Genomic DNA, 21,586 nt, shown 5'->3' on the forward strand with positions numbered 1-21,586 from the left:
GCATGTTTATTATTATCATGTCCTTTCTTTTGTTTCAATTGGATGAAACCGTGCTAATTTTTGTTTCCCAAGAAAAAATTTAAAGCCACTTAGTCTTTGCACTTCATATACTGCCATGTTTGGGACATTATAAAGTCTATCAGACAGAGAATTACTACAGAGGGAAGACCGATTTATAGTTACAAATTCAAATTTCAGACATCCTCTCTCTCCACACATTCCACTTTCAAGGAGAGCGTAAGATTTGAAGTGAGAGGAATAGAAGATTTATCAAACAGAGAATTACTACAGAGGGAAGACCGATTTTTGTCCAGTGATTGACGGTTTCCTGCGTGTTTTCTGATAATAATGTCCAGTCGCCAAGACAAGGAGAAAGGGGTGAATGTCCAAGTCATCCTTCGATGCAGGTTTTAATTTGCTTCTCTTTCTTCTTCGTCTTGCTTCAATATGTGATCCAACAAGTTATCTTGTTGCTGAATGACTGAGAATTTTTTTGGAATTTTTCTTTGCTCATCTGAGAGTGTAGTACAGTTTCAAAAATTAGGGTTCTGATGGATTTTGTTTAACCGCGTTTTTGTAGGCCGTTCAATGGAGATGAGCTTCGGAATAACGCTCCCCAGGTGCTGACGTGTAACGAACCCCAGAGAGAGGTAGCCGTCTCTCAGAGCATTGCTGGCAAACACATTGATCGTATTTTCACCTTCGATAAGGTAATGTATTTGTGGTTTCCTGATATCCTTCACCTCCGACAAGGCAAAATTTATATCAAATGCAGATCTGAGATATTCTGATGCTAGCTCTTTCTATGTCAAAAATCTAGAATTCTAGATGTAATAGTGAAATGTGATTACTGTTTTCTATCACCAGATTCCATGAATAATGTCCATTATCATCAGTTGTGGAGTTGAGTCATAGATGCTGAAATGGTTTGTTACATGTTCAGGTTTTTGGTCCTTCAACACGACAGAAGGATCTCTATGAGCAAGCTATTGTTCCCATTGTAAGTGAGGTTTTGGAAGGGTTTAATTGTACCATTTTTGCATATGGGCAAACAGGTACAGGGAAGACTTTCACAATGGAAGGAGATTGCAAGAATCAAAAGGTATATTCTTTCTTTTTTTTCCATGTCTCCTTTACATAAACATTTAGTTTATAGTTTCTATACACAATTGTATTTGCTTAATGGTAAAAACACTGTAGCAGGGTGGAGCAAATGGAGATCTACCTAGAGGTGCAGGAGTCATACCTAGAGCTATCAAGCAGATCTTTGACACACTCGAGAGTCAAAATGCTGAATATAGCGTGAAGGTCACTTTCTTAGAGTTGTACAATGAAGAAATCACGGATTTGCTTGCTCCAGAAGAGCTCTTAAAAGTTGCATTGGAAGATAAGCAAAAGAAGCAACTTCCTTTAATGGAAGACGGCAAAGGTGGGGTTCTCGTGCGAGGATTGGAAGAGGAGATTGTTGCAAATGCAAGCGAAATTTTCACTCTACTCGAGAGGGGATCAACTAAGTGTAGAACTGCAGAGACCCTTCTAAATAAACAATCCAGGTTATTGCTCAACCTCTGTTTTGTAATCACCTCTATAAAACCCAGTAAAGGCTTCATCTGCTTATAAACTCTCATTGCTCTTGTCTTCAGCCGTTCAAATTCTCTATTTTCCATCACAATACACATTAAAGAGTCAACACCAGAAGGAGAAGAGCTCATCAAATGTGGGAAGCTAAATTTGGTTGATTTAGCTGGTTCAGAAAATATTTCTAGATCTGGAGCTCGAGAGGTTTGTATATTCTACTCTAAATTCCTATATAGCCTTCCGAGATTCTTCTTATTCTCATTTGCGGATGATTTTTACTGAATCTAACCAGGGTCGTGCCAGAGAAGCAGGAGAAATCAATAAAAGTTTGCTAACACTAGGTCGTGTAATTAATGCTCTTGTGGAGCATCTTGGGCATGTTCCTTACATGTTTGTATTTCAGCAAGTTTTCTTTTTAATGTTTGATTGTTTAACACTGATTCAAATATATGGTTTCTGTAATATAGAGACAGCAAGCTCACAAGATTACTTCGTGATTCCTTGGGAGGAAGAACAAAGACATGTATCATAGCAACAGTTTCACCAGCTGTGCATTGCATAGAGAAGACATTGAGTACTCTAGATTATGCTCACAGGGCAAAACATATAAAGAACAAACCTGAGGTCAGTTGTATTTGTGATGATATCTAAGTTGTAATTTAGTGCATTGGCAGTGAAGTAAAAATTAGTTGAGGATAACAATCTAGGTTGTTTAGAAGCGCAGTAGAACTAATATTGATTACTTAAGTCATTTAGTCATGACTACTCATCCTTAAACTCATGGTGTATAGGTGAACCAAAAGATGATGAAAACAACTCTCATCAAAGACCTTTACAGTGAGATTGAGAGACTCAAGTCAGGCGAGAAACTCAAATCTAAATTACTGTGTATGATTATTTTCTCCTTTTGATTGTGATCCTTGTACAGAATAATCTCTTTATACATAATTCAGAGGTTTATGCGGCACGAGAGAAAAATGGTGTATACATCCCAAAGGAACGTTATATCCTAGAGGAGAACAAAAAGAATGTAAATAGTTCATATGTCAAGTTGTTATTTGATACTGTAATCTCTTCATTATTGTGTGTGACACATTAATTCTTTTCTTCTTCCTTTGTCAGGCAATGTCAGATCGAGCAGAGCAGATGGGTGTCACAGTAGAAACCCTTCAAAAGGTTTGTTTGTGCTAATTGTAAAGCTTATATACCTTACTGTATATGTAATTTGATGATTACTCGCATTATATGATACAAACAGCAAGTTGAAGAATTACAATCAAAATTAGAAGACGAAGAACAAGACTGCTTTGAGCTACAAAGCAAACTTGATTCTACACAGGTGAGCTCTCTTTTGGTTACTGCATCAACTTTGAGTAACACATGTTTATTAATATGACTTCATACTTTGCAGAATGACTTAAACCTTACAAGAAACATGCTAATGGGTACCGAAAAAGAACTCAAAAGATGCATATACACAATGAAAGAAAAGGATTTTATAATATCAGAACAAAGAAAAGCAGGTAATCTTTGAGTTTTTCAAATATTCATTTCATTCTACAACATAACCTTTTTTCTGAATATTTCTTTTTACTATTTTGTGCAAAACAGAGGATGCTTTGACTGCAGAGGCTTGCAGTTTACGTTCACAGCTAGAAAAGGCTCTCCATGATAATACCTCTTTGCACTCCAAAATTGGTAGGCAATTGTCAATATTTAAACTATAAAAATCATTTTTTATATGAGATTGATAATTCAACCTGATTATTTAATGATGACAGATAGAGAAGACAGATTAGCAGCTGCTAATAAATCAACTGTGAGCAATTACCAGGCCGAGCTTGCAAAACGGCTTGATAATCTCTGCAGAATAGTGTCAGATTCCATGTCTAGACAAGATGAAAACCTACAATCTGTTGATAAACTCTGTCACTCTCTAATCGATGGGCATAGCAAGGTAGAAACATGTGGTCTACCAAGAAATCCTACAAAGGGTATGCTGAGCATGTTCAACATACAAAAACTTATAAATTGCATGGTTTGTTTGTGTGTGTTTGTAAACATATTTGAGTCCTTATGTTTTACCTTTTGAACATGCTCAACATACAAAAACTTATAAATTGCATGGTTTGTTTGTGTGTGTTTGTAAACATATTTGAGTCCTTATGTTTTACCTTTTGAAGTGTTAATTTGTGTATTGTCAAACTGAATGGTTTGTTTTTTTGTGTTTTGTAATCAGATTTTAGTATCTATAACCATTGAGTAACCGGTTTGAATTCAATTTGAGTTAATTTTAAGACAAATTTAAGCTTTCTCGTGCCTTAGGCACGGGCACGATCACTAGTTATTTATCAAATTAGTTTTAAACCAAAAAAAGGATAATTGGTGATCGTGTTGTTAAAGTTTGCTCTGCTATTGGGTTCGATGGCCGCCGGTGCATGAAAGCTTTGAGCTTTGTGGGTGGTATCTTGTTACTCTTGAGATCTGTTGAAGTTTCTTTTCTTCCCTTAAGCCTTCATCCTCAACATCTTATCGTTGAAATTAAGCGACGAGGTGAAGAACCATAGATAATTTCTGCAATCTATGACAGTCCATCAGCTGCAACAAGGCTTGTGTTAGTTAAGCTGAGGTAGCTTACTTATTTTCTCTTAGTTTTAATGTTTACAAACTTATTCATTTAATGGAACTCAAGTGTGTATAGAGTTCATAGCATGTTCAAAGGTAGTTGTTGGATCGTTGTGATGTAAGCGATTAGGGAAGCGAAGGTCAATTCCCTGAACGTATAACAACGAAATTATAATATGTAAAAAGATTGACACGATATTTATAGTGGAAACCTCAACAACAATTAGTATTGAGTAAAACCACTACCTTCTAGTTCGTGACTAGAAGGATTTGAAACTCACACACTCTTTTTATTGGATTTCTTGTTTGTTACAAATGGGGAGTTCGGAATAACCTAAATCACTCTTCTCTCTCGTACCCAAAATCAACCCTTACAAGTGTATGACTATCTTAACCCAGCAGACTGTATTTTTCCTCAGTGTTTTCGCACACGCTTCATGGTAGAAGACGTCTCTTATTTATAGAGATTGCTCCGCATCTCTTCTAGCAAGATACGCAACAAGTTTGTTGCGATCTTGTTTAGCCGAATCTTCAACTAAGTCAGCTCTTTAATATATTCTTAATATCTTTCAGCTTCTTAATATCTTCTGGTATCTCTTGCAAGATCTTCTTCCGAATAACATCCTAACCACTTAAGATTTGCGTCTTTATTTTATTAGCTTGGATCTTTAAATGTTTGAAACATTATTGTCTCGTCTCTCTTGGAAAATACTTCTTTCCTTAATATGATGGTTGATTGATTCCTGATGTGAAGTCGCTTCCCTGTTAAGGAAAGTTTCCCAATAGGGAAGCTTCCTTGGTAAGGAAAGTTTCTCAAGAGGGAAGCTGCCCTAAAATAGTAACTGCAAGTAACACTAAGGTAAACGAGTTAGGAATGATTTGTCAACATCAAAACCAATGAACTCTAACAAATTACCCCTTTTTGATGGTGACAAACACTTTAAACATTTAAGATCAAAATCGAGTATAAGGCATAAAAGGACCACATATAGATACTCGACAGTTCCCCCTAAGATGACTCATGTAAGCAACCTATTAAGAGACATTCCCCCTCAAAATATAATCCCCTTAAACTTTCCCCCTTTTGGCATCATCAAAAAGCAAGTAGAGAAATTAAGCAAAGCATAGAAGACACCAGGTAAGGCAAGTTGATCATAGGATTATACAGAGATGTCTTGCGCACGCAAGCACACCCCATAATTGTTTTCCAAAGTAGACCACATCAAGTTTAAGGCAAAAGACAAACAACTCACAAAAGTTATAGCAAGAGAAATCAGAAAAGAAGAAGGAAGGATGGGAGGTGGATTGTGTTTGCGGATCAGCAAATTAGAGGAGATAGAGCAACATGGCAGTCAATTCGACCTCAGACTCATCACTGGAGGAGGTCATGTCTTCAATCTCAGCGTGCAACTTCTCTAATTGATCGAGAAGTCCATGGACAAGGGTGCGCAGATGCCTCTGTTTGGAGTTAGTCTTGCTTGCAGGAGCGGCAGAGGTGTCTTTAGAGGACCCTTGTTCCTTCCCCTTGGGTAGTGCCCGTGTCCAGCCTTCACCTGACCTTATTAACTTCATCTTTCGCAGTGTGTCCTCACTGAGCTGTTTCACCAAAACCATGTCCCCAGGCCGTTCCTCATAAATTTCATGGTATGCCAGAACTTTTCAAACAATAGATAGGAAAGGCAGGGCGGGTGTTTTGTTGTCCACGACATGGGCCATATGTTTCAGAACAATTTTAGGGGGGCTGACACGTTCTTTGCGCAAGATTTTGTCCAGAAGTACCACATCCTGGATCACCAAAACATTCTTTTTCTCTTCATGAGGTACAATGTTTGAGAGCAGAAGTAGATGGACTACACGGGAAGCTACGTGCATATGTGTGGTGGTGATTTCTCCTGTTAGAGAAACTGTATTATCGCCGGACACGTTGTGCACGGTGGAGACTGAGAAACCATGGGGCCATGCCCCCTTAGCATAAACATCACCCCCTTGGTGGGGCACACTCAGAATCAGAGCAAGTTCTCTACTACTAAAGGTATACTTCTTCTTCGTAATTAAATACTGACCACAATGTCCTACATCACTGTCTACCAACTGAAAAAAAAGAATAGAATTTGCGGACAAGATTGGCATTTGCAGTTACCTGATGATTGAACAGAGAACCCCATCGTTGGAAATCAATAAGGTCCTGAACTTTGTCCAAAGAGTTTGTCGCAAGAACCTCTGTCTTGAACCCTGTTTCCTTTATTAGGGTTCGAGCTTGCATGTCCTTCAGAGCAGGTAGAGTGTCCTTATTTTTGGTGGCCGTGCGAGAGGGCTTGGCTGGTGTTTTCGGAGTCTTTGCCTTGGAGATTGATCCCATTGTTAGCCGTTTAGAGGGAACATCCGATGAGGCCTCAGTTTTCGCCCTTTTTAGGGCTAATGGCTCATCATCCTTATATGTGCTTATGACTTCGACTTCTTGGTTGAGAATACCCTTTTTCTTTGGCGGTGGAGCACTCTGTTTTACACGCTTCATTCCTATCTTCTTTTGAGTGTTCTTGGAGCGGGTAACAATCGGTACTGGTGGAGGAATGGCAGAAGAGGTGGATGGTGGTGCTCGCCGTGGCGCTGCCTGTTTGGCATCACCGGCGAGAGGCGAAGCAGGTTGTTCAGCAATGGGTTGGGATTTTGTGGGTGAAGTAGATGATGGTTTCGGTGTCGTGTTAACCGGGACTGTTGATTTGGGTAGTTTTTCGGTGGGTAGAGTAGATGGTTCAGTTTGAGGTGTGGTTGGAGGTTCGTAAACTACCATGGCTAGGAAGGGTAGTGTTTCTTGGGTATCAGACGTTGGTTGTTCGAACTCGGGTTTTCAAGGGGTTCAGAAATGGACGATGACGAGATGGTGATTTTTGTGAAGTCGAGACCCATGGAAAGGAGTTTCGACATGATCGTGTCGGCAGTGTCGTTGGAGGTGAAAGGATTGGCGGCCATTTTTGAGAGCTTGAGGGAAACATAAACGATAGGGTTTGAGGAAGAAGAGAGGTGTGTTTGTGGAATGAGGGTGGGTTTCTTTTTGTATTTAATTTACCTTTGGAATTCAAATGGGCGCGCCACAGTCATTTCACATCATTGGTCAAAACTCTACAGATAGATGTTCACACTGTGCATTAAATTTTTCCTTGTTCTTGTTAGACGATTCCTTTTTGTGCGAGACGAAGGCCAACTCGATTACCTAGTAGCTTACCTCTTCATATATGTGTTGATAGTGTAGGTGTGTAATGAATAGGGACACGTACCAAAGATGGTTTCACAAGGAGATCATTACACGCAAAAAATATTATAATATATATATGCATGTGTTTATTAAGCATTGCATGACGAATCCAGTTAATATACGAAAGAAGTGCTCATAGGATTATTCATGCTATACATGGCTTTTGGACACTGTAGATTTTCTCCGTCATTTGGGATTATAATGTCAGGTTAGAGAATCATTGGGAGGAATCTTTTGGGATTAGAAAGAGACCTTTGTGATTTGCAAGTCAAAATTTCTTAAAAATAAGATGTAGGTGACCAGGGAAGTGACTAGGGCTAGGACGCATGGAAGGCAAATAAGTATAATCTAGAAACGTTATGCCTACAAGGAGTATAATATGCAGCACATAATAACACAACATGCATGATTTCAACCAATCATCGAGAGAAGCACAAGAGAATAACATTTAGTCAAGGGAAGTCATACCAAGCTCCATACAGAGTCGCTCAAAAGGTTCCCTGTTGAGTGTCTTTGTGAAGATATCAAGAATTTGATTCTCTGTGCTACAGAAGTTCATTGAGACCATTCCTTTCTCAACACAAGCACGAAGAAAGTGATGCCTTATTTCGATGTGCTTTGTTCTTGAGTGATGCACTGGATTCTTAGATATGTTAATAGCACTAGTGTTATCACAAAGTATAGGAACTGAATCAAGAAATATGCCAAAGTCTCTTAGTTGTTATTTAAGCCACAAAAGTTGTGAGCAATACGCGGCTGCAACTATATAATCAACTTCTGCAGTGGATATTGCAACTGAAGTTTGTTCTTTGATCCCCAAGAGACGAGACACGACCCAAGGAATTAAGCCATTCCAGAGGTAGACTTTCTATCCATCTTATCCCTAGCAAATTCAGCATCAGTGTAGACAACAAGTGATAGATCACCTCCCCTTGGATACCATAGGCATAGATCATTTGTTCTATTGAGATATCTGAGAATCCTCTTTACTACCTTGACGTGTTACTCCTTTGGATTTGCCTGAAATCTAGCACATAAACACACACTATACATAACATCTGGCCTACTAGTCGTTAGATATAATAGAGACCCTATCATCCCTCTATATAAAGTTTGGTTAGCATATTTTTCCTCATCGTCCTTTCCTGAATCATTTGGTGACATAAAGGTAGAAAAGGGTTTAGCGTCATTCATACCAAACTTCTTGATGCATTCATGGATGTACTTTTGTTGATGTACCTTAGTCCCTTCCTCGGATTGAACTACTTGTAGTCCTAAAAAAAAACTTTAGTTCTCCCACCATACTCATTTTGAACTCACTTTCCATGAGTTTAGTGAAGTTAGTAACCAACACCTCATTTTTGGAGCCAAAAATGATGTCATCGACATAAACTTGAAAAACCAGGGTATGATTCCCTTCTCTGAGAAGGAAGAGAGTTTTGTCTATTTCCCCTTGCACATATCCATGGAAGAGAAGGAACTGTGATAGCCTTTCATACTAGGAACGAGGTGCCTGTTTGAGACCATACAATGCCTTATCTAACACGAAGACATGGTTTGGATGAGAGTGATCCTCAAACCATGATGTTTGACTTACATATACTTCCTCTTTTATCACATCATTCAAGAATGCTGTTTTGACATCCATTTGCTGCTATATAAACCATGATGAGCAGAATATGGAATCAAGAGTCTAATAGCTTCTAACCTAGTCACATGAGCAAATGTCTCATCATAGTCGATCTCCTCCTGTTGATTGTAACCTTTAGCAACAAGTCTTGCCTTGTTTCTTGTGACATGTCCCTTGTCATCTAGTTTGTTCCTAAAGACCCACTTTGTACCAATAATGGCTCTGTTTTCTAGCCTAGGGACAAGCTTAAAAACCTTGTTTCGCTCAAACAGATAAAGTTCTTCTTGCATTTCTTTTCCTAGTCCGGGTCGTTGAGTGCCTCACCTATAGTCTTTGGTTCTGCAAGAGAGTCGAAAGCAATAAATGCATAGGAGTTTGGGTCTGATTCACTTACTTGGTCGACTACCTGTTCGACTACATGTTCATTTACTTTGTCGACTACCTAGTTGACTACCTGGTTGACTACCTGTGGAGATACTGGAGGGATACGAATGGTAGGCATTCGTAGTCTCTAAGGTGAACAAGAGGAATGCGAATGCGTGGTGATAAAGATGTATCACCATAGACCACTGGATTGCCGGTCACATTTTCAGAAAGATGATCCATTTATTCCTCCTCATCCATTTGATTCTCTTGAGACGGGGATTCGTTACTTTGTGGATCAGTACTCGGAGTATCTTCGAGTGGGGAAAGAGGAATCCCCTCCTCACTTGTGCATTCTTCAGAAAACTCTACTATTTGGAAGTCTTCATCATCAGACAGTGGAGGTGCATTGAGATCAACAAGCTTGGTTCCCACCATTTTTCGTTCATCGAATCGAATATGAACACTTTCCTCTACCTTCCTTGTTCGTTGATTGAAGACCTTGTATGCTGCACTATGTGAGGACTACCTCATAAAGATTCCAGGATCACTTCGAGCATCAAACTTTCCCAAGCTTTCCTTCCCATTAATAAGTGCGAAACACTTGCAACCAAACACGCGTAAGTGACTTACATTTGGTTCCTCCCTTTTAGTAGCTCAGAGGATGTTTTCTCCAACATGGTCTTAGAAAAGCTCTATTTAGGATGTAACATGACGCATGTAAAGCCTCAGCCCAGAAATTCCTAGGAAGGCCACTAGTAATTAAGAGTGTTCTTGTCATTCCTTCCAAGGTTCTATTATTCCGTTCAACCACTCCATTCTTTTGTGGAGTTCTAGGCGTCGAGAAGTTGTGATCGATTCTACAATCCCTGCATAATAAGAGAAAAGAGGAGTTGTCGAATTCAGTTTCATGATCAGCGCGGATTGACTTCAACTTGCTTTCCAGTTTGAGTTCAGTTTTCTTCTTCCAAACGACAAACTCCGAGAATACATCTTCCTTTGTTGAAAGAAAGATGGTCCATATGTACCTGGAGAAGTCATCAACAATAACAAACACACATTTGTTTCCACCACGGCTCAAGGTGCGCATGGGTCCACACAGATCCATATGAATAAGATCAAGGGGTTTGAGAGTACTTACCTTCATTTTGGATTTAAAGGATATACTTGATTGCTTACTTCTTATGCATGCACTACATACCTGATCATTGTGAGCTTCAACTTTGGGTAATCTTTCCACCAATTCTTTTGAATGAAGTTTTGACAGGAGTTAAAGACTCGCGTGTCCAAACCTTTTGTGCCATAGATCAAAATCTTCATTCAAGTAAGTGAGACACACTTCCCTGTCAGAGATAAATGAGGGATCAACCCTGTATACTTTCCCATCACATAATCCTTTTAACACAAGCTTTCCAGTTTCAACATTTCTCACAGTGCAATCCTTAATAGTGAAGATAACCTCATTTTTCCCTCCAAGGCATAGCTGGGCTATGCTTAGAAGATCAAATTTTAGGTTTTTTTACCAGGTTCACTTTCTCCACTGTGACGTGTTTTGAAATACCTACTTGTCTTGTGCCAATTGCCTCTCCTTTTCTCTCGTTTTCAAATGTGATTGAGCCTCCAGAGTCTTCCTTAAGTGAGTTGAACCAGTTCATGTTTCCCGTCATATGCCTTGAGCATGGACTATCTATGTACCAGGAACTCTTCCTCACTTTCCCCTGTATATAAAACATTAGTTCTTACGAACCCATATAAGCTTAGGCTTACTGGGTTTAGGGGAAGCAATCTCATGCTTAATCACATTTACCTGTTTATTTGTTTTCGACTTACCATCATAAGTATTTTAACATTCATTAGACAACTTGTAGACTTTTTGTAGCATTCTAATCCTAGAGTAGCATTCATTTTTATAGTGTTCATCTCTGCCACAATGCCAGCATACCCCATGACATTTTAGATTAACATATCTACTTTGTCGAGGCCAATGGTCTTATTATTTTTCTAGCTTCAAAGTCTATATGATTTGGTTTTTCATTCTTGGAATGCTTAGTCCATATAAAAAAAGCCTTTTGACCATTAAACCAATTGTTTAGTTCAGGTAACGGAGATTTTCCTTTATCCTTAGAACTACATTGATTGCACCCAATGCTGAGGATATTACACTGTTCCTTTGGATTTGAGGGTTTAACCTCCTCATTCGGTACGCTTCCCTTACCCTTACTTGTGGCATTCTCAATATATCCTATGCCAACTTTTAGAGTGAATCTCTTAGCAAAGTTCTTTTTTAATTGATCTGCCTTTTTTAAAGTGAGATCATTTTCCCATGCCTCTTTCTTTTCTTTTTCGTCTTTCTTAAGTTCCTCTATCACTTTCCTAGTCACTTCCCTATCATTTTCTAGGGCTTTTATGTCTTTATTTTGAGAAGCAATTCTTTCTTCTAGTGTGAGACAGATTTTACTCTTTTCCGAAGTTATGGAGGAAGCTTTTTCCATGTTTTCACCTTTTCTTCCCAAACACTATTGTCTTCGAGCAGATTTGAGATAGTTTCCTCCCTTTCCTATAGATATTCATTCAGATTAGCAATTTCAGTTCCAAGCTTTCTAATGATGCTTATTAGATGCTCTTTAGTTTTTCCTTTTAATTTAGAAATAACAGTAGATTCGGTTACCTCATCGTAACGAGTATCTTCGTTTCCCATTCAGCAGAGATCACCGAATCCGAGGGAAGCGTCCTCGTTAGAGTCAGAGTCTCCCCAGGTTGCCACCATTGCGGGTTTCCCTGCTTGCACTGGGGGTTCTCTGGCCTCTTTTTGAAGCAGTTTCTTACAAAATGTCCTTTCTTTTGGCAGTGATAGCATATCACTTCCTTGAGGTCTTTGTTGCATCCCTCTGATGAGCGTTGAATGTCCCTATTTCTTTTCCATACCTTCTTGAATGCTCTTGTAATCAGAGCAATGTCCTCATCTTCGTCTTCAATTCCTCCTTCCATTTGAGCCAGATCAAAGGCCTTATAAATCTTGAGAGCTATGTTTTGGCTGTTCTCGCTTTCTCTTCGAGCAGTTTTCCTTTGTTGAACTCCAGCGTTGCTCTATAGTCGGACTACTAGATCTTCTAGTGTGATTGACTTGATGTCATTCTAAGCTTGTAGAGCAAGAGCTATTGAGTCCCACTTGGAGTTCAGGTCCTGAAGAAACTGATGTATGATTTTCCAATCGGGAAGAACTTCTGAAAGGAACCCTAGTTGCCCAACGTAGCCTTGGAGTATGGAGTGAAATTCCTCTAGAGATTCACCCTTCTGTTGTGGCACGTTATCATAGTCTTTTTGCACAGCCAGAATCCTGTTTTCCTTCACATCGTCGTTTTCTCCGTACATTCTCTTGAGTGCCTCCCATATGTCATTCTTCGTTTTGTAGCGAAGAACCTTCCTTATATCTGAAGGACCAAGAGCCATATGTAAGACTTTCTTTGCCCTCATGTTGAGCTCCAGTGTCTTGTAGTCTGCGTATGAGTAGTCTTTCCTTTCCTTTATAGCCAAATTTATGGTTGCATCGACCCAGATCTTTTCATCTTCAAACTCAACAATCTTCCATAATTGTCCGTGAAGAGCACATATGTGGGATTCAAATTGTTCCACTCACCAGTCATACTCTCCGTTTTTTAGTGTTGGAGGCTTCCAAAAGGAGTCATTGATCGAGTTTCTTCATGCCATTTCTTCAATTCAGTCACAACAAGAACCTCGCTCTGATACCAATTGTTGGATCGTTGTGACGTAAGCGACTAGGAAAGCGAAGGTCACTTCCCTGAGCGTATAGTGCCAGAATTATAATATGTAAAAAGCTTCACACGGTATTTATAGTGGAAACCTCAACACCAATTAGTATTGAGTAAAACCACTACCTTCTAGTTCGTCAGTAGAAGGATTTGAAACTCACACACTCTTTTTATTGTATTTCTTGTTTGTTACAAATGGAAAACTCTAAATAACCTAAATCACTCTTCTCTCTCTCTCGTACCCAAACTCAATCCTTACAAGTGTATGACTATCTTAACCCAACAGACTGTATTTTTCCTTAGTGTTTTTGCGCACACTTCATGGTAGAAGAAGTCTCTTATTTATAGAGATAGCTCCGCATCTCTTCTAGCAATATACGCAACAAGTTTGTTGCGATCTTGTTTAGCCAAATCTTCAACTAAGTTGGCTCTTTAATATCTTCTTAATATCTTTCAGCTTCTTAATTTCTTCTTAATATCTTCCGGCGTCTCTTCCAAGATCTTCTTCCAAATAACACCCTAACCAATTAAGATTTGTGTCTTTATTTTTATTAACTCGGATCTTTAAATGTTTAAACCATTATTGTCTCGTCTCTCTTGGAAAATACTTCTTTCCTTAATAATATGTTCGATTGATTCTGATGTGAAATCGCTTCCCTGTTAAGGAAAGTTTCCCAAGAGGGAAGCTTCTCTAAAATAGTAACTGCAAGTAACACTCAGGTAAGCGAGTTAGGAAGTGATTTGTCAACATCAAAACCAAGGAACTCTAATAGTAGCTTACAGGTGTAAGGTACAGTGTACAAAGCTCGCTTAGAAGAAATAAATTGAATATGAAGCTCGCTTAGAAGTTTCAAGTATTTTAGTTTCATCGACCTTGGGAGGCTGAAGAATACAGGATAAATCAGCAAGCAATCTGAGCGAAGTGTTGAAAATAACACGTTACCAAAGTAGAAAACACGTGTTTTGATCAGCTATTGTTCTCTGTCACTAAGGTTCATTAAGCCTTAGTTGCGCTTAACAAGGATTCAATTGCGCTTTGAATACTTGGCTTGCGCTTAACCTTTGTTGAACTGTTAGTAATGAATTTACTAAAGTCCTTAAGTGCGGAAGAGGTTAGACAGACAATAAAGCGCGCTTTAAGATGTTAAAGCGCACCTATATTTGCACACACAAGGATTTCAAAACGGTGAGAACCCTAAGTCACTAGCTGACTCGGGATAAAACTCACCACTACACTTGTATTGATTAAGAAGTGATTACAATCTCTCGCTTCAACACAAGAAGCTCACTCGTAAGCACTCTCTCTACAATACTCTCAGTTCAGCTCTGAAGAACAAAGACACTCTCAACACTCTCTGATTACAAACGAAATATCTCTTAAGCTCTCTCTAGCTTCCTATATTCTCTACGTTTTGCAACCCTTGAAATGAATGAAATAGTACTCTATTTATACACAAGTCTTAAGCTAACCCTATAGCTCAACCGTGTAACAAACAAAGACTATATAAAATGCCACCTCATCAATCCGTGTGCCTTGATCACTTCACCAGAATTAATCAACGGCTTGGAGTGATTTGGTTTTGTTCTCCATGTGTTGATCCACGCCACATAAGCAATCCGTGTGCTTTAAGCTCTAACAAACTCTTGCCACGCTGGCGATCCCCGGAGTAGCGTCACAAAGAGTGTAAAGTTCTTCTGGCACCTTCCTGTGCACGCAACTTGCACTCTCCCGCTTTACCAGCCTTCGTAGCGTGCAGATTTGTTCTCCTGCGCTCTGGCACACCCTAAGCTTCAGTGGAACCTCGTGATCAACTTTCTTCAACTTCATTCAAGCGCATCCTTATGCCCTCGAAGCTCGATCACTCTTACTTCTTGGTCTTGAATGGATTTATTAAACACCGTTTGCGAAACTTACTTTCTCCGCTTGGTGTTAAGCGCGACTGTGACCAGTCGAGCGCATCTATAAGTGACTTAAGCGCATCCTTATGAATATGTCAATGACCTGGAAGGCTTAAAAACACTAAGAGATTAAACATATTAGTTTGTTATCATCAAAACAAAGAGAAATAGATTAAGCTTTAACAAGATGATTAAAGCTCAACTAACAATTTCCCCCTTTTTGATGATGACAAACTTTAAACAGGTAAGCTCATGAATACTTTCTTAAGTGACCAAAATGAAGACATTCATATCAATTTAGTCAAGTATTTAGATTCGGAATTGGATCAAAGTAACTTACCAAGGTAATTAACCATACCAATTTTCAATTCCCCCTGAATTCAAGCACGATCTCATACTTCCCCCTTAATCAAAGAGGAATTTACCTGTGTTTTTCCCCCTTTTGACATCATCGAAAAATTCAAAGCATAGTCATACGGTAAGAAAGATAGTAGAGTGCGCTTGCTAGCTAAGACGTCAAACAAATCTTAAGAAAGAAAAGTGAGCAGCTTAAGTAAAGACAAGTCAGGTTAGAAAGGCTCTCAGAGATATAAAAATCAAAAGCATACTATATTGTCATTGAAGTACAAACCGCAACAAGAGAAGCTGGAATCCTAGCGAGCTAATTCAAAAATCACATAGACATAGCAAAGAGAAAAAAAAAGAGAATCAGTAAATGCGCTTGAGAAGCGCAACCATCACATCCACTCATGGGCTACCACCCCGTTCTTCATTAAACTTCTCCTGGACTAGCTTTAGCATTGAAGACATAATTTCTACCATCTCGCCAAGACGCTTTTCAACCCTCTCCTGATGCGCTTCCATTGAAGCGACTAGAGCAGATAAGTCGGCGGAGCTGGAGAAGACCCGAGCGCGAGGGCTCAACTCGGAGCGCGAGCTAGAGTAAGGTTTCTCCTCATTCTTGGGTAGAAGTATGGCAACTATAGCGTCAGTGGTGAGAAAAGTAGAGCAGGCATAGTCTGGGAGAGAAGGTTCATACAGTCCATCCGCTCGAAGCATTTTGCAGATCAAGTGAGGAAAGGGCAGAGGTCCAGAAGTTGCAGCGCGACACAACACCAAATGGCTCATCATGAGCTGAGCTGTGTTGACCACCTGGTTTGTGATTACGGCAGCCATAATGCAACAGTCAGCAATTGTCACCTTATCACGATCATAGTCGCGGGGAGTGATGTTGGTGATGATGAAGTGGTGAAGGAGGCGCTTGGAGGGACGAAGAAGATCAACTGTGAGCGCACCTTTGGGCACATTCGAGCCAAATACTGTCTTCTTAAGCGCAGTCGCTCCAGCTGGCCAATTCTTCTTGTACAACCTGCCAAAGCCGCTTGATTGCTCCGTTAGCCCTATTGCCTTGGACAGATCCTTGACTCGAAAACATTCCTTCGAATTTCCTCTCCAGGTGAAGGTCACTGAGCTGTACTCTGGGTTTGGTGGTGAATACTCCAAAGCAGCATAAAATTGGTAGACCATGGCATTGTTACAACGCGCTGGCTCCGTTTCCAGCGTATCCCAGCCCTGAAAGCTTAGCCACGTAGCGAAGCGAGCAACATGAGACGAGTCGTGGAGGCCAGTGAGGAGATCTGGAGTGACAATTTCTGGAAACAGACGAGAGCGCTTCTGTACACCCTGAGGAACGGAGGGAAAGTCAGACAAGTTGATTACCTTGGTGCGCTTAGAACGTGTAGAAGCCCCAACTGGTTTAGGAGCAGGTGGAGGAGATTCATGTTCCGAGCCATCTGAAGACTCGTGCTCAGAAACGAGAGGAGGAGGAGCAACAACTTTGCGCTTTTTACCTTTCCGTCGAAGCGCATCACTCAGCCGATCTGGCTTCTGAGACTGAAACGGTAGAGGTGATTGAGCGCTTGATCTGGGCAGAAGCTAGAATTCTTCATCAGCGTCAGAGTCAGAGGGAATGGCAGCTAAAAGCTCCTTGGGAGACTGAAGCGCATGCACCGGAGGCCTTATCTTTGAACCTGGGCGAGAGGGGGTATCTATTGAGAGAAGCCCTTTACCTTTAGCCGGGGTTGTATGAGAAGTCTCAGCCTGGATTCTTCCAAGCTCTTGAACTGGATCGTATCCAGCGAGCTCTAGATCTTGGGCAAGTAAGTCCAAGTCAACGGGAGGATCATGGGAGAATTTAGGTTTAGGAGGGCTTTTTGAGGGAGGAGATGGGTCATCAGTACCAGTAAGATCAATAGGAGGAGATGGGGATTTATGAGCATGTGTGGTTGTAGGTGGTGGTGGTGTAGGGGAGGCCGCTTTAGTTGGAGATGTTACCTCATGAGAGACCGTTTTTGATGCAGGCTGTGTGGAGGATGAGGCTTGGACTATGGACTGAAACTTGGCATGGGTGTCAGGGTCAAGTTCCGAGAGAGCGCTCAGAATTTTGTCCATGATAACGAGTGTAAAGAAAATTGGAGAAGGGAGAGTAGAAGAGAAGAGTATAGGTAAAGGAGTAAAGACGGGAAGGTAGGAGCGTAGGACAAATACCTCGTATTTATAGCTCTTTCAACAACTCGGAACCGCTTCAACAAGCCAATCACAGAATAGAGCCGTTACTCATCAACGGTCCAATAAAATCTCGGCGCAGAGCTCTAACGGCTATAAATCCGACCGTTGCAATGCAAATAGCTGTTACATCACTCGAGCGACGCGCTTTAATTATGAGAAAAGCATTGCTTAAAAGTTAAGCAAACCCAACCACGAAGGAAAACCACCCGGATGCGCTACAAAGCGCGATGTACTGTAAGTCCCAATTGCGCTGAACACTGAAGCGCATGCCGAAACATCACTGGGAGCTAAAACTGAAGAAGCATAACACTGATTGAGATGAGTAGACATGAGAGTGTGATGTCCAGTTCAATTTTTCAAACTACAATGTAAAGAAATTCATGAATAGGAAGATGCACATTTCATATAGGGGACATTAGAGCATTCAATCACTCAAGTTGATGTGGACGTATGTGCATATACATGTAGGTTGGTAATTGAGGCTTTATGTCACCAAATGAATACTTCTCTCATGTTTTGGCAAATAAGAGCATGCATGGATTATGATTATATCAAATTGAGCCAAACAAGTTAGACAAGTTCAATACTAATTCATTTCAATAATCAATCAAAAGCATGAAGACTCAAAGCTATCAAGCGCAAGCGACCATAGTTCGTACCTTGATACTAAGCTCGCTAGTTCTAGTCAAATAGAGGAATACGTACAGGGCAATTGCCTCGAAGATAATGGAGTTGAATAAGGCCAAGCTGAACCCTGAGGTTTAAGAATACCTGACGATTAAGCGCCTTAGTGAAGATATCTGCCAATTGCCCTTCTGAAGATACGTGAATAAGCTCAATATTCTTGCGCTCCACATGGTCTCGTAGAAAGTGGTGTCTTACGTCAATGTGCTTCGTTCTTGTATGATGGACAGGATTCTTCGAAACACATATAGCGCTAGTATTATCACAAAATATAGATATAGAGTCAAGAGTAATACCATAGTCAACGAGCTGTTGCCTTATCCACAACACTTGAGCGCAACATTGCGCTGCAGCTATGTATTCGGCCTCAGTTGTTGAAAGCGCGATGCAGTTTTGTTTCTTGGAACCCCAGGAGACTAAGCAGGGACCAAGGAACTGTGCCATGCCACTAGTGCTCTTTCTATCAGCCAAGTAACCTGCATAATCTGCATCGGTATAGCCAACAAGAGAAAGACCGCCCCCTTTGGATTACCAAAGGCAAAGATCGTCAGACCCTTTTAAATACCTGAAGATGCGCTTTACATGAGCAAGGTGAGAAGCGCGAGGGTCTAACTGTGATCGAGCGCATACACTAATAGCAAAAACAATATCGGGACGTGAAGCAGTCAAATACATTAGAGAACCTATCATACCTCGATACATGGTTTCATCTACCTTCTCAGCCATAAGATCTGTGTCCAGTTTTGTAGTAGTGGAGAGAGGGGTAGGACAAGGTTTAGAGTTCTCCATTTGATACTTCTTAAGCAAATCTTTGATGTATTTCTACTGGTGAATCTCAATGCCTTCATCCATTTGGTTGACTTGAAGCCCTAGAAAATACTTGAGCTCACCAATCATGCTCATGCTGAACTTGAGGCTCATGGTGTTCTTAAAGTCTTCTACTAGCTGCAAGTTAGTAGAACCAAATATAATATCATCAACATAAATTTGAACAATGAGAATATCACCTTTCACTTCCCTTATGAAGAGGGTTTTGTCCACCAAACCTCTCTTGTAGTCATTTGCCAACAAGTACTTAGATAGACAGTCATACCAAGCGCGAGGGGCTTGCTTTAGTCCATATAGCGCTTTGTCAAGAAAGTACACGTGGTCTGGATAAGCTGGATCTTCAAATCCTGGTGGTTGCTTGACATAGACCTCCTCATTAAGCTTACCATTGAGGAAGGCTGTCTTCACATCCATTTGAAATAACTTGAATCCTTTGTTGCGCTGCGTAGGCTATCAACAGTCGAATTGCCTCTAAACGAGCTACTGGTGCGTACGTTTCATCGTAATCAATGCCCTCTTGTTGATTGTAACCTTGTGCAACAAGACGCGCTTTGTTTCGTACCACCACTCCACTATCATCTAGCTTGTTTCTGTATACCCAGCGCGTACCAATAATGCTTCTATCACCTAGCCGGGGTACTAGACGCCAAACTTGATTGCGCTTGAACTCCTCCAACTCTTCTTGCATGGCTATTATCCAATCTGGATCTTGAAGCGCAACTTGTATGGACTTGGGTTCCTGTAAAGAAACAAAAGCACTACAAGCAAGCATGTTACGAACGTTAGAGCGAGTCTGGGTACCTTTTTCATACTGAGATATGATCGCTGAAACTGGATGAGAGTTCATCTGTTGATAATCGCGCACGGTGACCTCTGTATTGTCTGGTAGCTTCATCGTTGTGGTTTTGGACAAGCTTTCACTACCACCAGAAAGATCACTGGGTCCCGCTCAAGGACTTCCAGGTTGCGCTTCACCATTACTAGGTCCCGCTAGAGAGCTAGAAGGGATAGAAGAAGTAACAGAGGGAGTTACCTGACCTGGAGAAAGAGGTGAAGGGGAAGCAAGAACATTAATGGATGGTCCACTTTCATGATCTTCATTCTGAGTGTTGTCCTCTTGAATTGCTTCTTCACTGGGAATGCAGGCTTCTGTGGCCAAAGGCTGAGAAGCGCATCTTCCACCATCATCATCGTCACTTTCCATACCTGAAGAAGGGATAGAAGGTTGCGCTTGAGGACTGGGAAGAGAAGCTGGAAGTGGATCATGACTGGAGAATGGATCATCGTTGATTTCTGGAACACTTTCAAGCTCTCCTTCATTGAATTTCACGTGGATGCTATCTTCTTCCCTCTGAGTTCTCAGATTGAGTACTCTATATCCTTGACTTGTAGGTGCATATCCAAGGAAGATAGCCTCGTCATTCCTAGCATCAAATTTACCCAAAAGATCTCTCCCATTGTTATGGACGTAACACTTGCAACCAAACACCCTTAGGTGAGAGATATTTGGTGTACGCCCTTTAAGCAATTCATAGGGAGTTTTCTCAAGAATAGGCCTTAAGAAGGCACGGTTAGTTATATAACATGCAGTGCTCACAGCTTGAGCCCAATAGTGTGAAGCGACACCACTAGAGAGTAGCATTGTACGTGCCATCTCTTGAAGTGTCCTATTCTTGCGCTCAACCACACCATTTTGCTCAGGGGTTCTAGGAGTGGAGAAATTATGATCGATACCCCTATCCTCACAAAATGATAGGAACTCACCATTCTTGAATTCAGTTCCATTGTCAGAACGAATTGAACAAATGGGGAGCCCTAGCTTCTTTTCCAGTAAAAGCGCAAGAGCTTGAAACTTTGCAAAGGTTTCGCTCTTGTGTTTTAAGAAAAGAGTCCAGGTATAGCGAGAATAATCATCAACTATTACAAAAATATAGCGATTACCTCCCTTACTCTGCGTTCGTAGTGGTCCACATAAGTCCATGTGGAGAAGCTCAAGGGGAGCTTTAGTCTGCACTACCTTGATAGAGGGAAAGGAGCTACGAGTCGCTTTAGCTTTTGAGCAATCTGAGCATGAAGTCATAGATTCTACCTTGATGCGAGGAAGACCACGAACAAGATCTTTGGACTGAAGCTTGTTGAGTAGATGTAGACTTGCGTGTCCCATTCTCTTGTGCCAAAGATTTGTTGTCTCAGTGAGTGTAGCTAGACAAAGGTTGCGCTTAGGAGAGAAGGAGTGGTCGAAGAGGTAGGTGTTGTCTATGCGCTTGCCCTTAAGAAGCACCTCTTGTTCAGGACTGACCACTGCACACTCAGTTGTGCTAAACCATACCTTATTACCTCCTTGGTCGCATAGTTGTGCTACACTCAGTAGATTGAACCGAAGGTTCT

General features: G+C 40.7%; 1 protein-coding gene across 1 annotated transcript; it reads left to right on the forward strand.

The window, feature by feature from the left end:
* Positions 1 to 348: 348 nt before the first annotated feature.
* On the forward strand, positions 349 to 4,145 carry LOC141250826 (uncharacterized). Its single transcript, XM_073670107.1, has 16 exons — positions 349 to 407; positions 581 to 710; positions 944 to 1,102; positions 1,204 to 1,553; positions 1,644 to 1,782; positions 1,871 to 1,968; positions 2,046 to 2,202; positions 2,370 to 2,439; positions 2,532 to 2,608; positions 2,701 to 2,754; positions 2,837 to 2,917; positions 2,990 to 3,101; positions 3,190 to 3,280; positions 3,364 to 3,616; positions 3,818 to 3,840; positions 4,091 to 4,145. Exons 1-16 carry the CDS (start codon positions 349 to 351, stop codon positions 4,143 to 4,145), a joined length of 1,908 nt encoding a protein of 635 aa, XP_073526208.1.
* Positions 4,146 to 21,586: the final 17,441 nt, after the last annotated feature.

The sequence above is a fragment of the Phyllobates terribilis genome, unplaced genomic scaffold, assembly GCF_046119375.1.
Source record: "Phyllobates terribilis strain yellow unplaced genomic scaffold, ASM4611937v1 Scaffold_6212__1_contigs__length_46122, whole genome shotgun sequence".
In the NCBI taxonomy this organism is placed as follows: domain Eukaryota; kingdom Metazoa; phylum Chordata; class Amphibia; order Anura; family Dendrobatidae; genus Phyllobates; species Phyllobates terribilis.

Excerpts from the sequence above, each read along its gene's own strand:
- LOC141250826 (XM_073670107.1), top strand. The coding sequence starts at position 349 with ATGTCCAGTCGCCAAGACAAGGAGAAAGGGGTGAATGTCCAAGTCATC. Across the intron at positions 1,783-1,870 it reads CTAGATCTGGAGCTCGAGAG|GGTCGTGCCAGAGAAGCAGG; the intron begins GTTTGTATATTC and ends GAATCTAACCAG. Across the intron at positions 1,969-2,045 it reads CTTGGGCATGTTCCTTACAT|AGACAGCAAGCTCACAAGAT; the intron begins GTTTGTATTTCA and ends TCTGTAATATAG.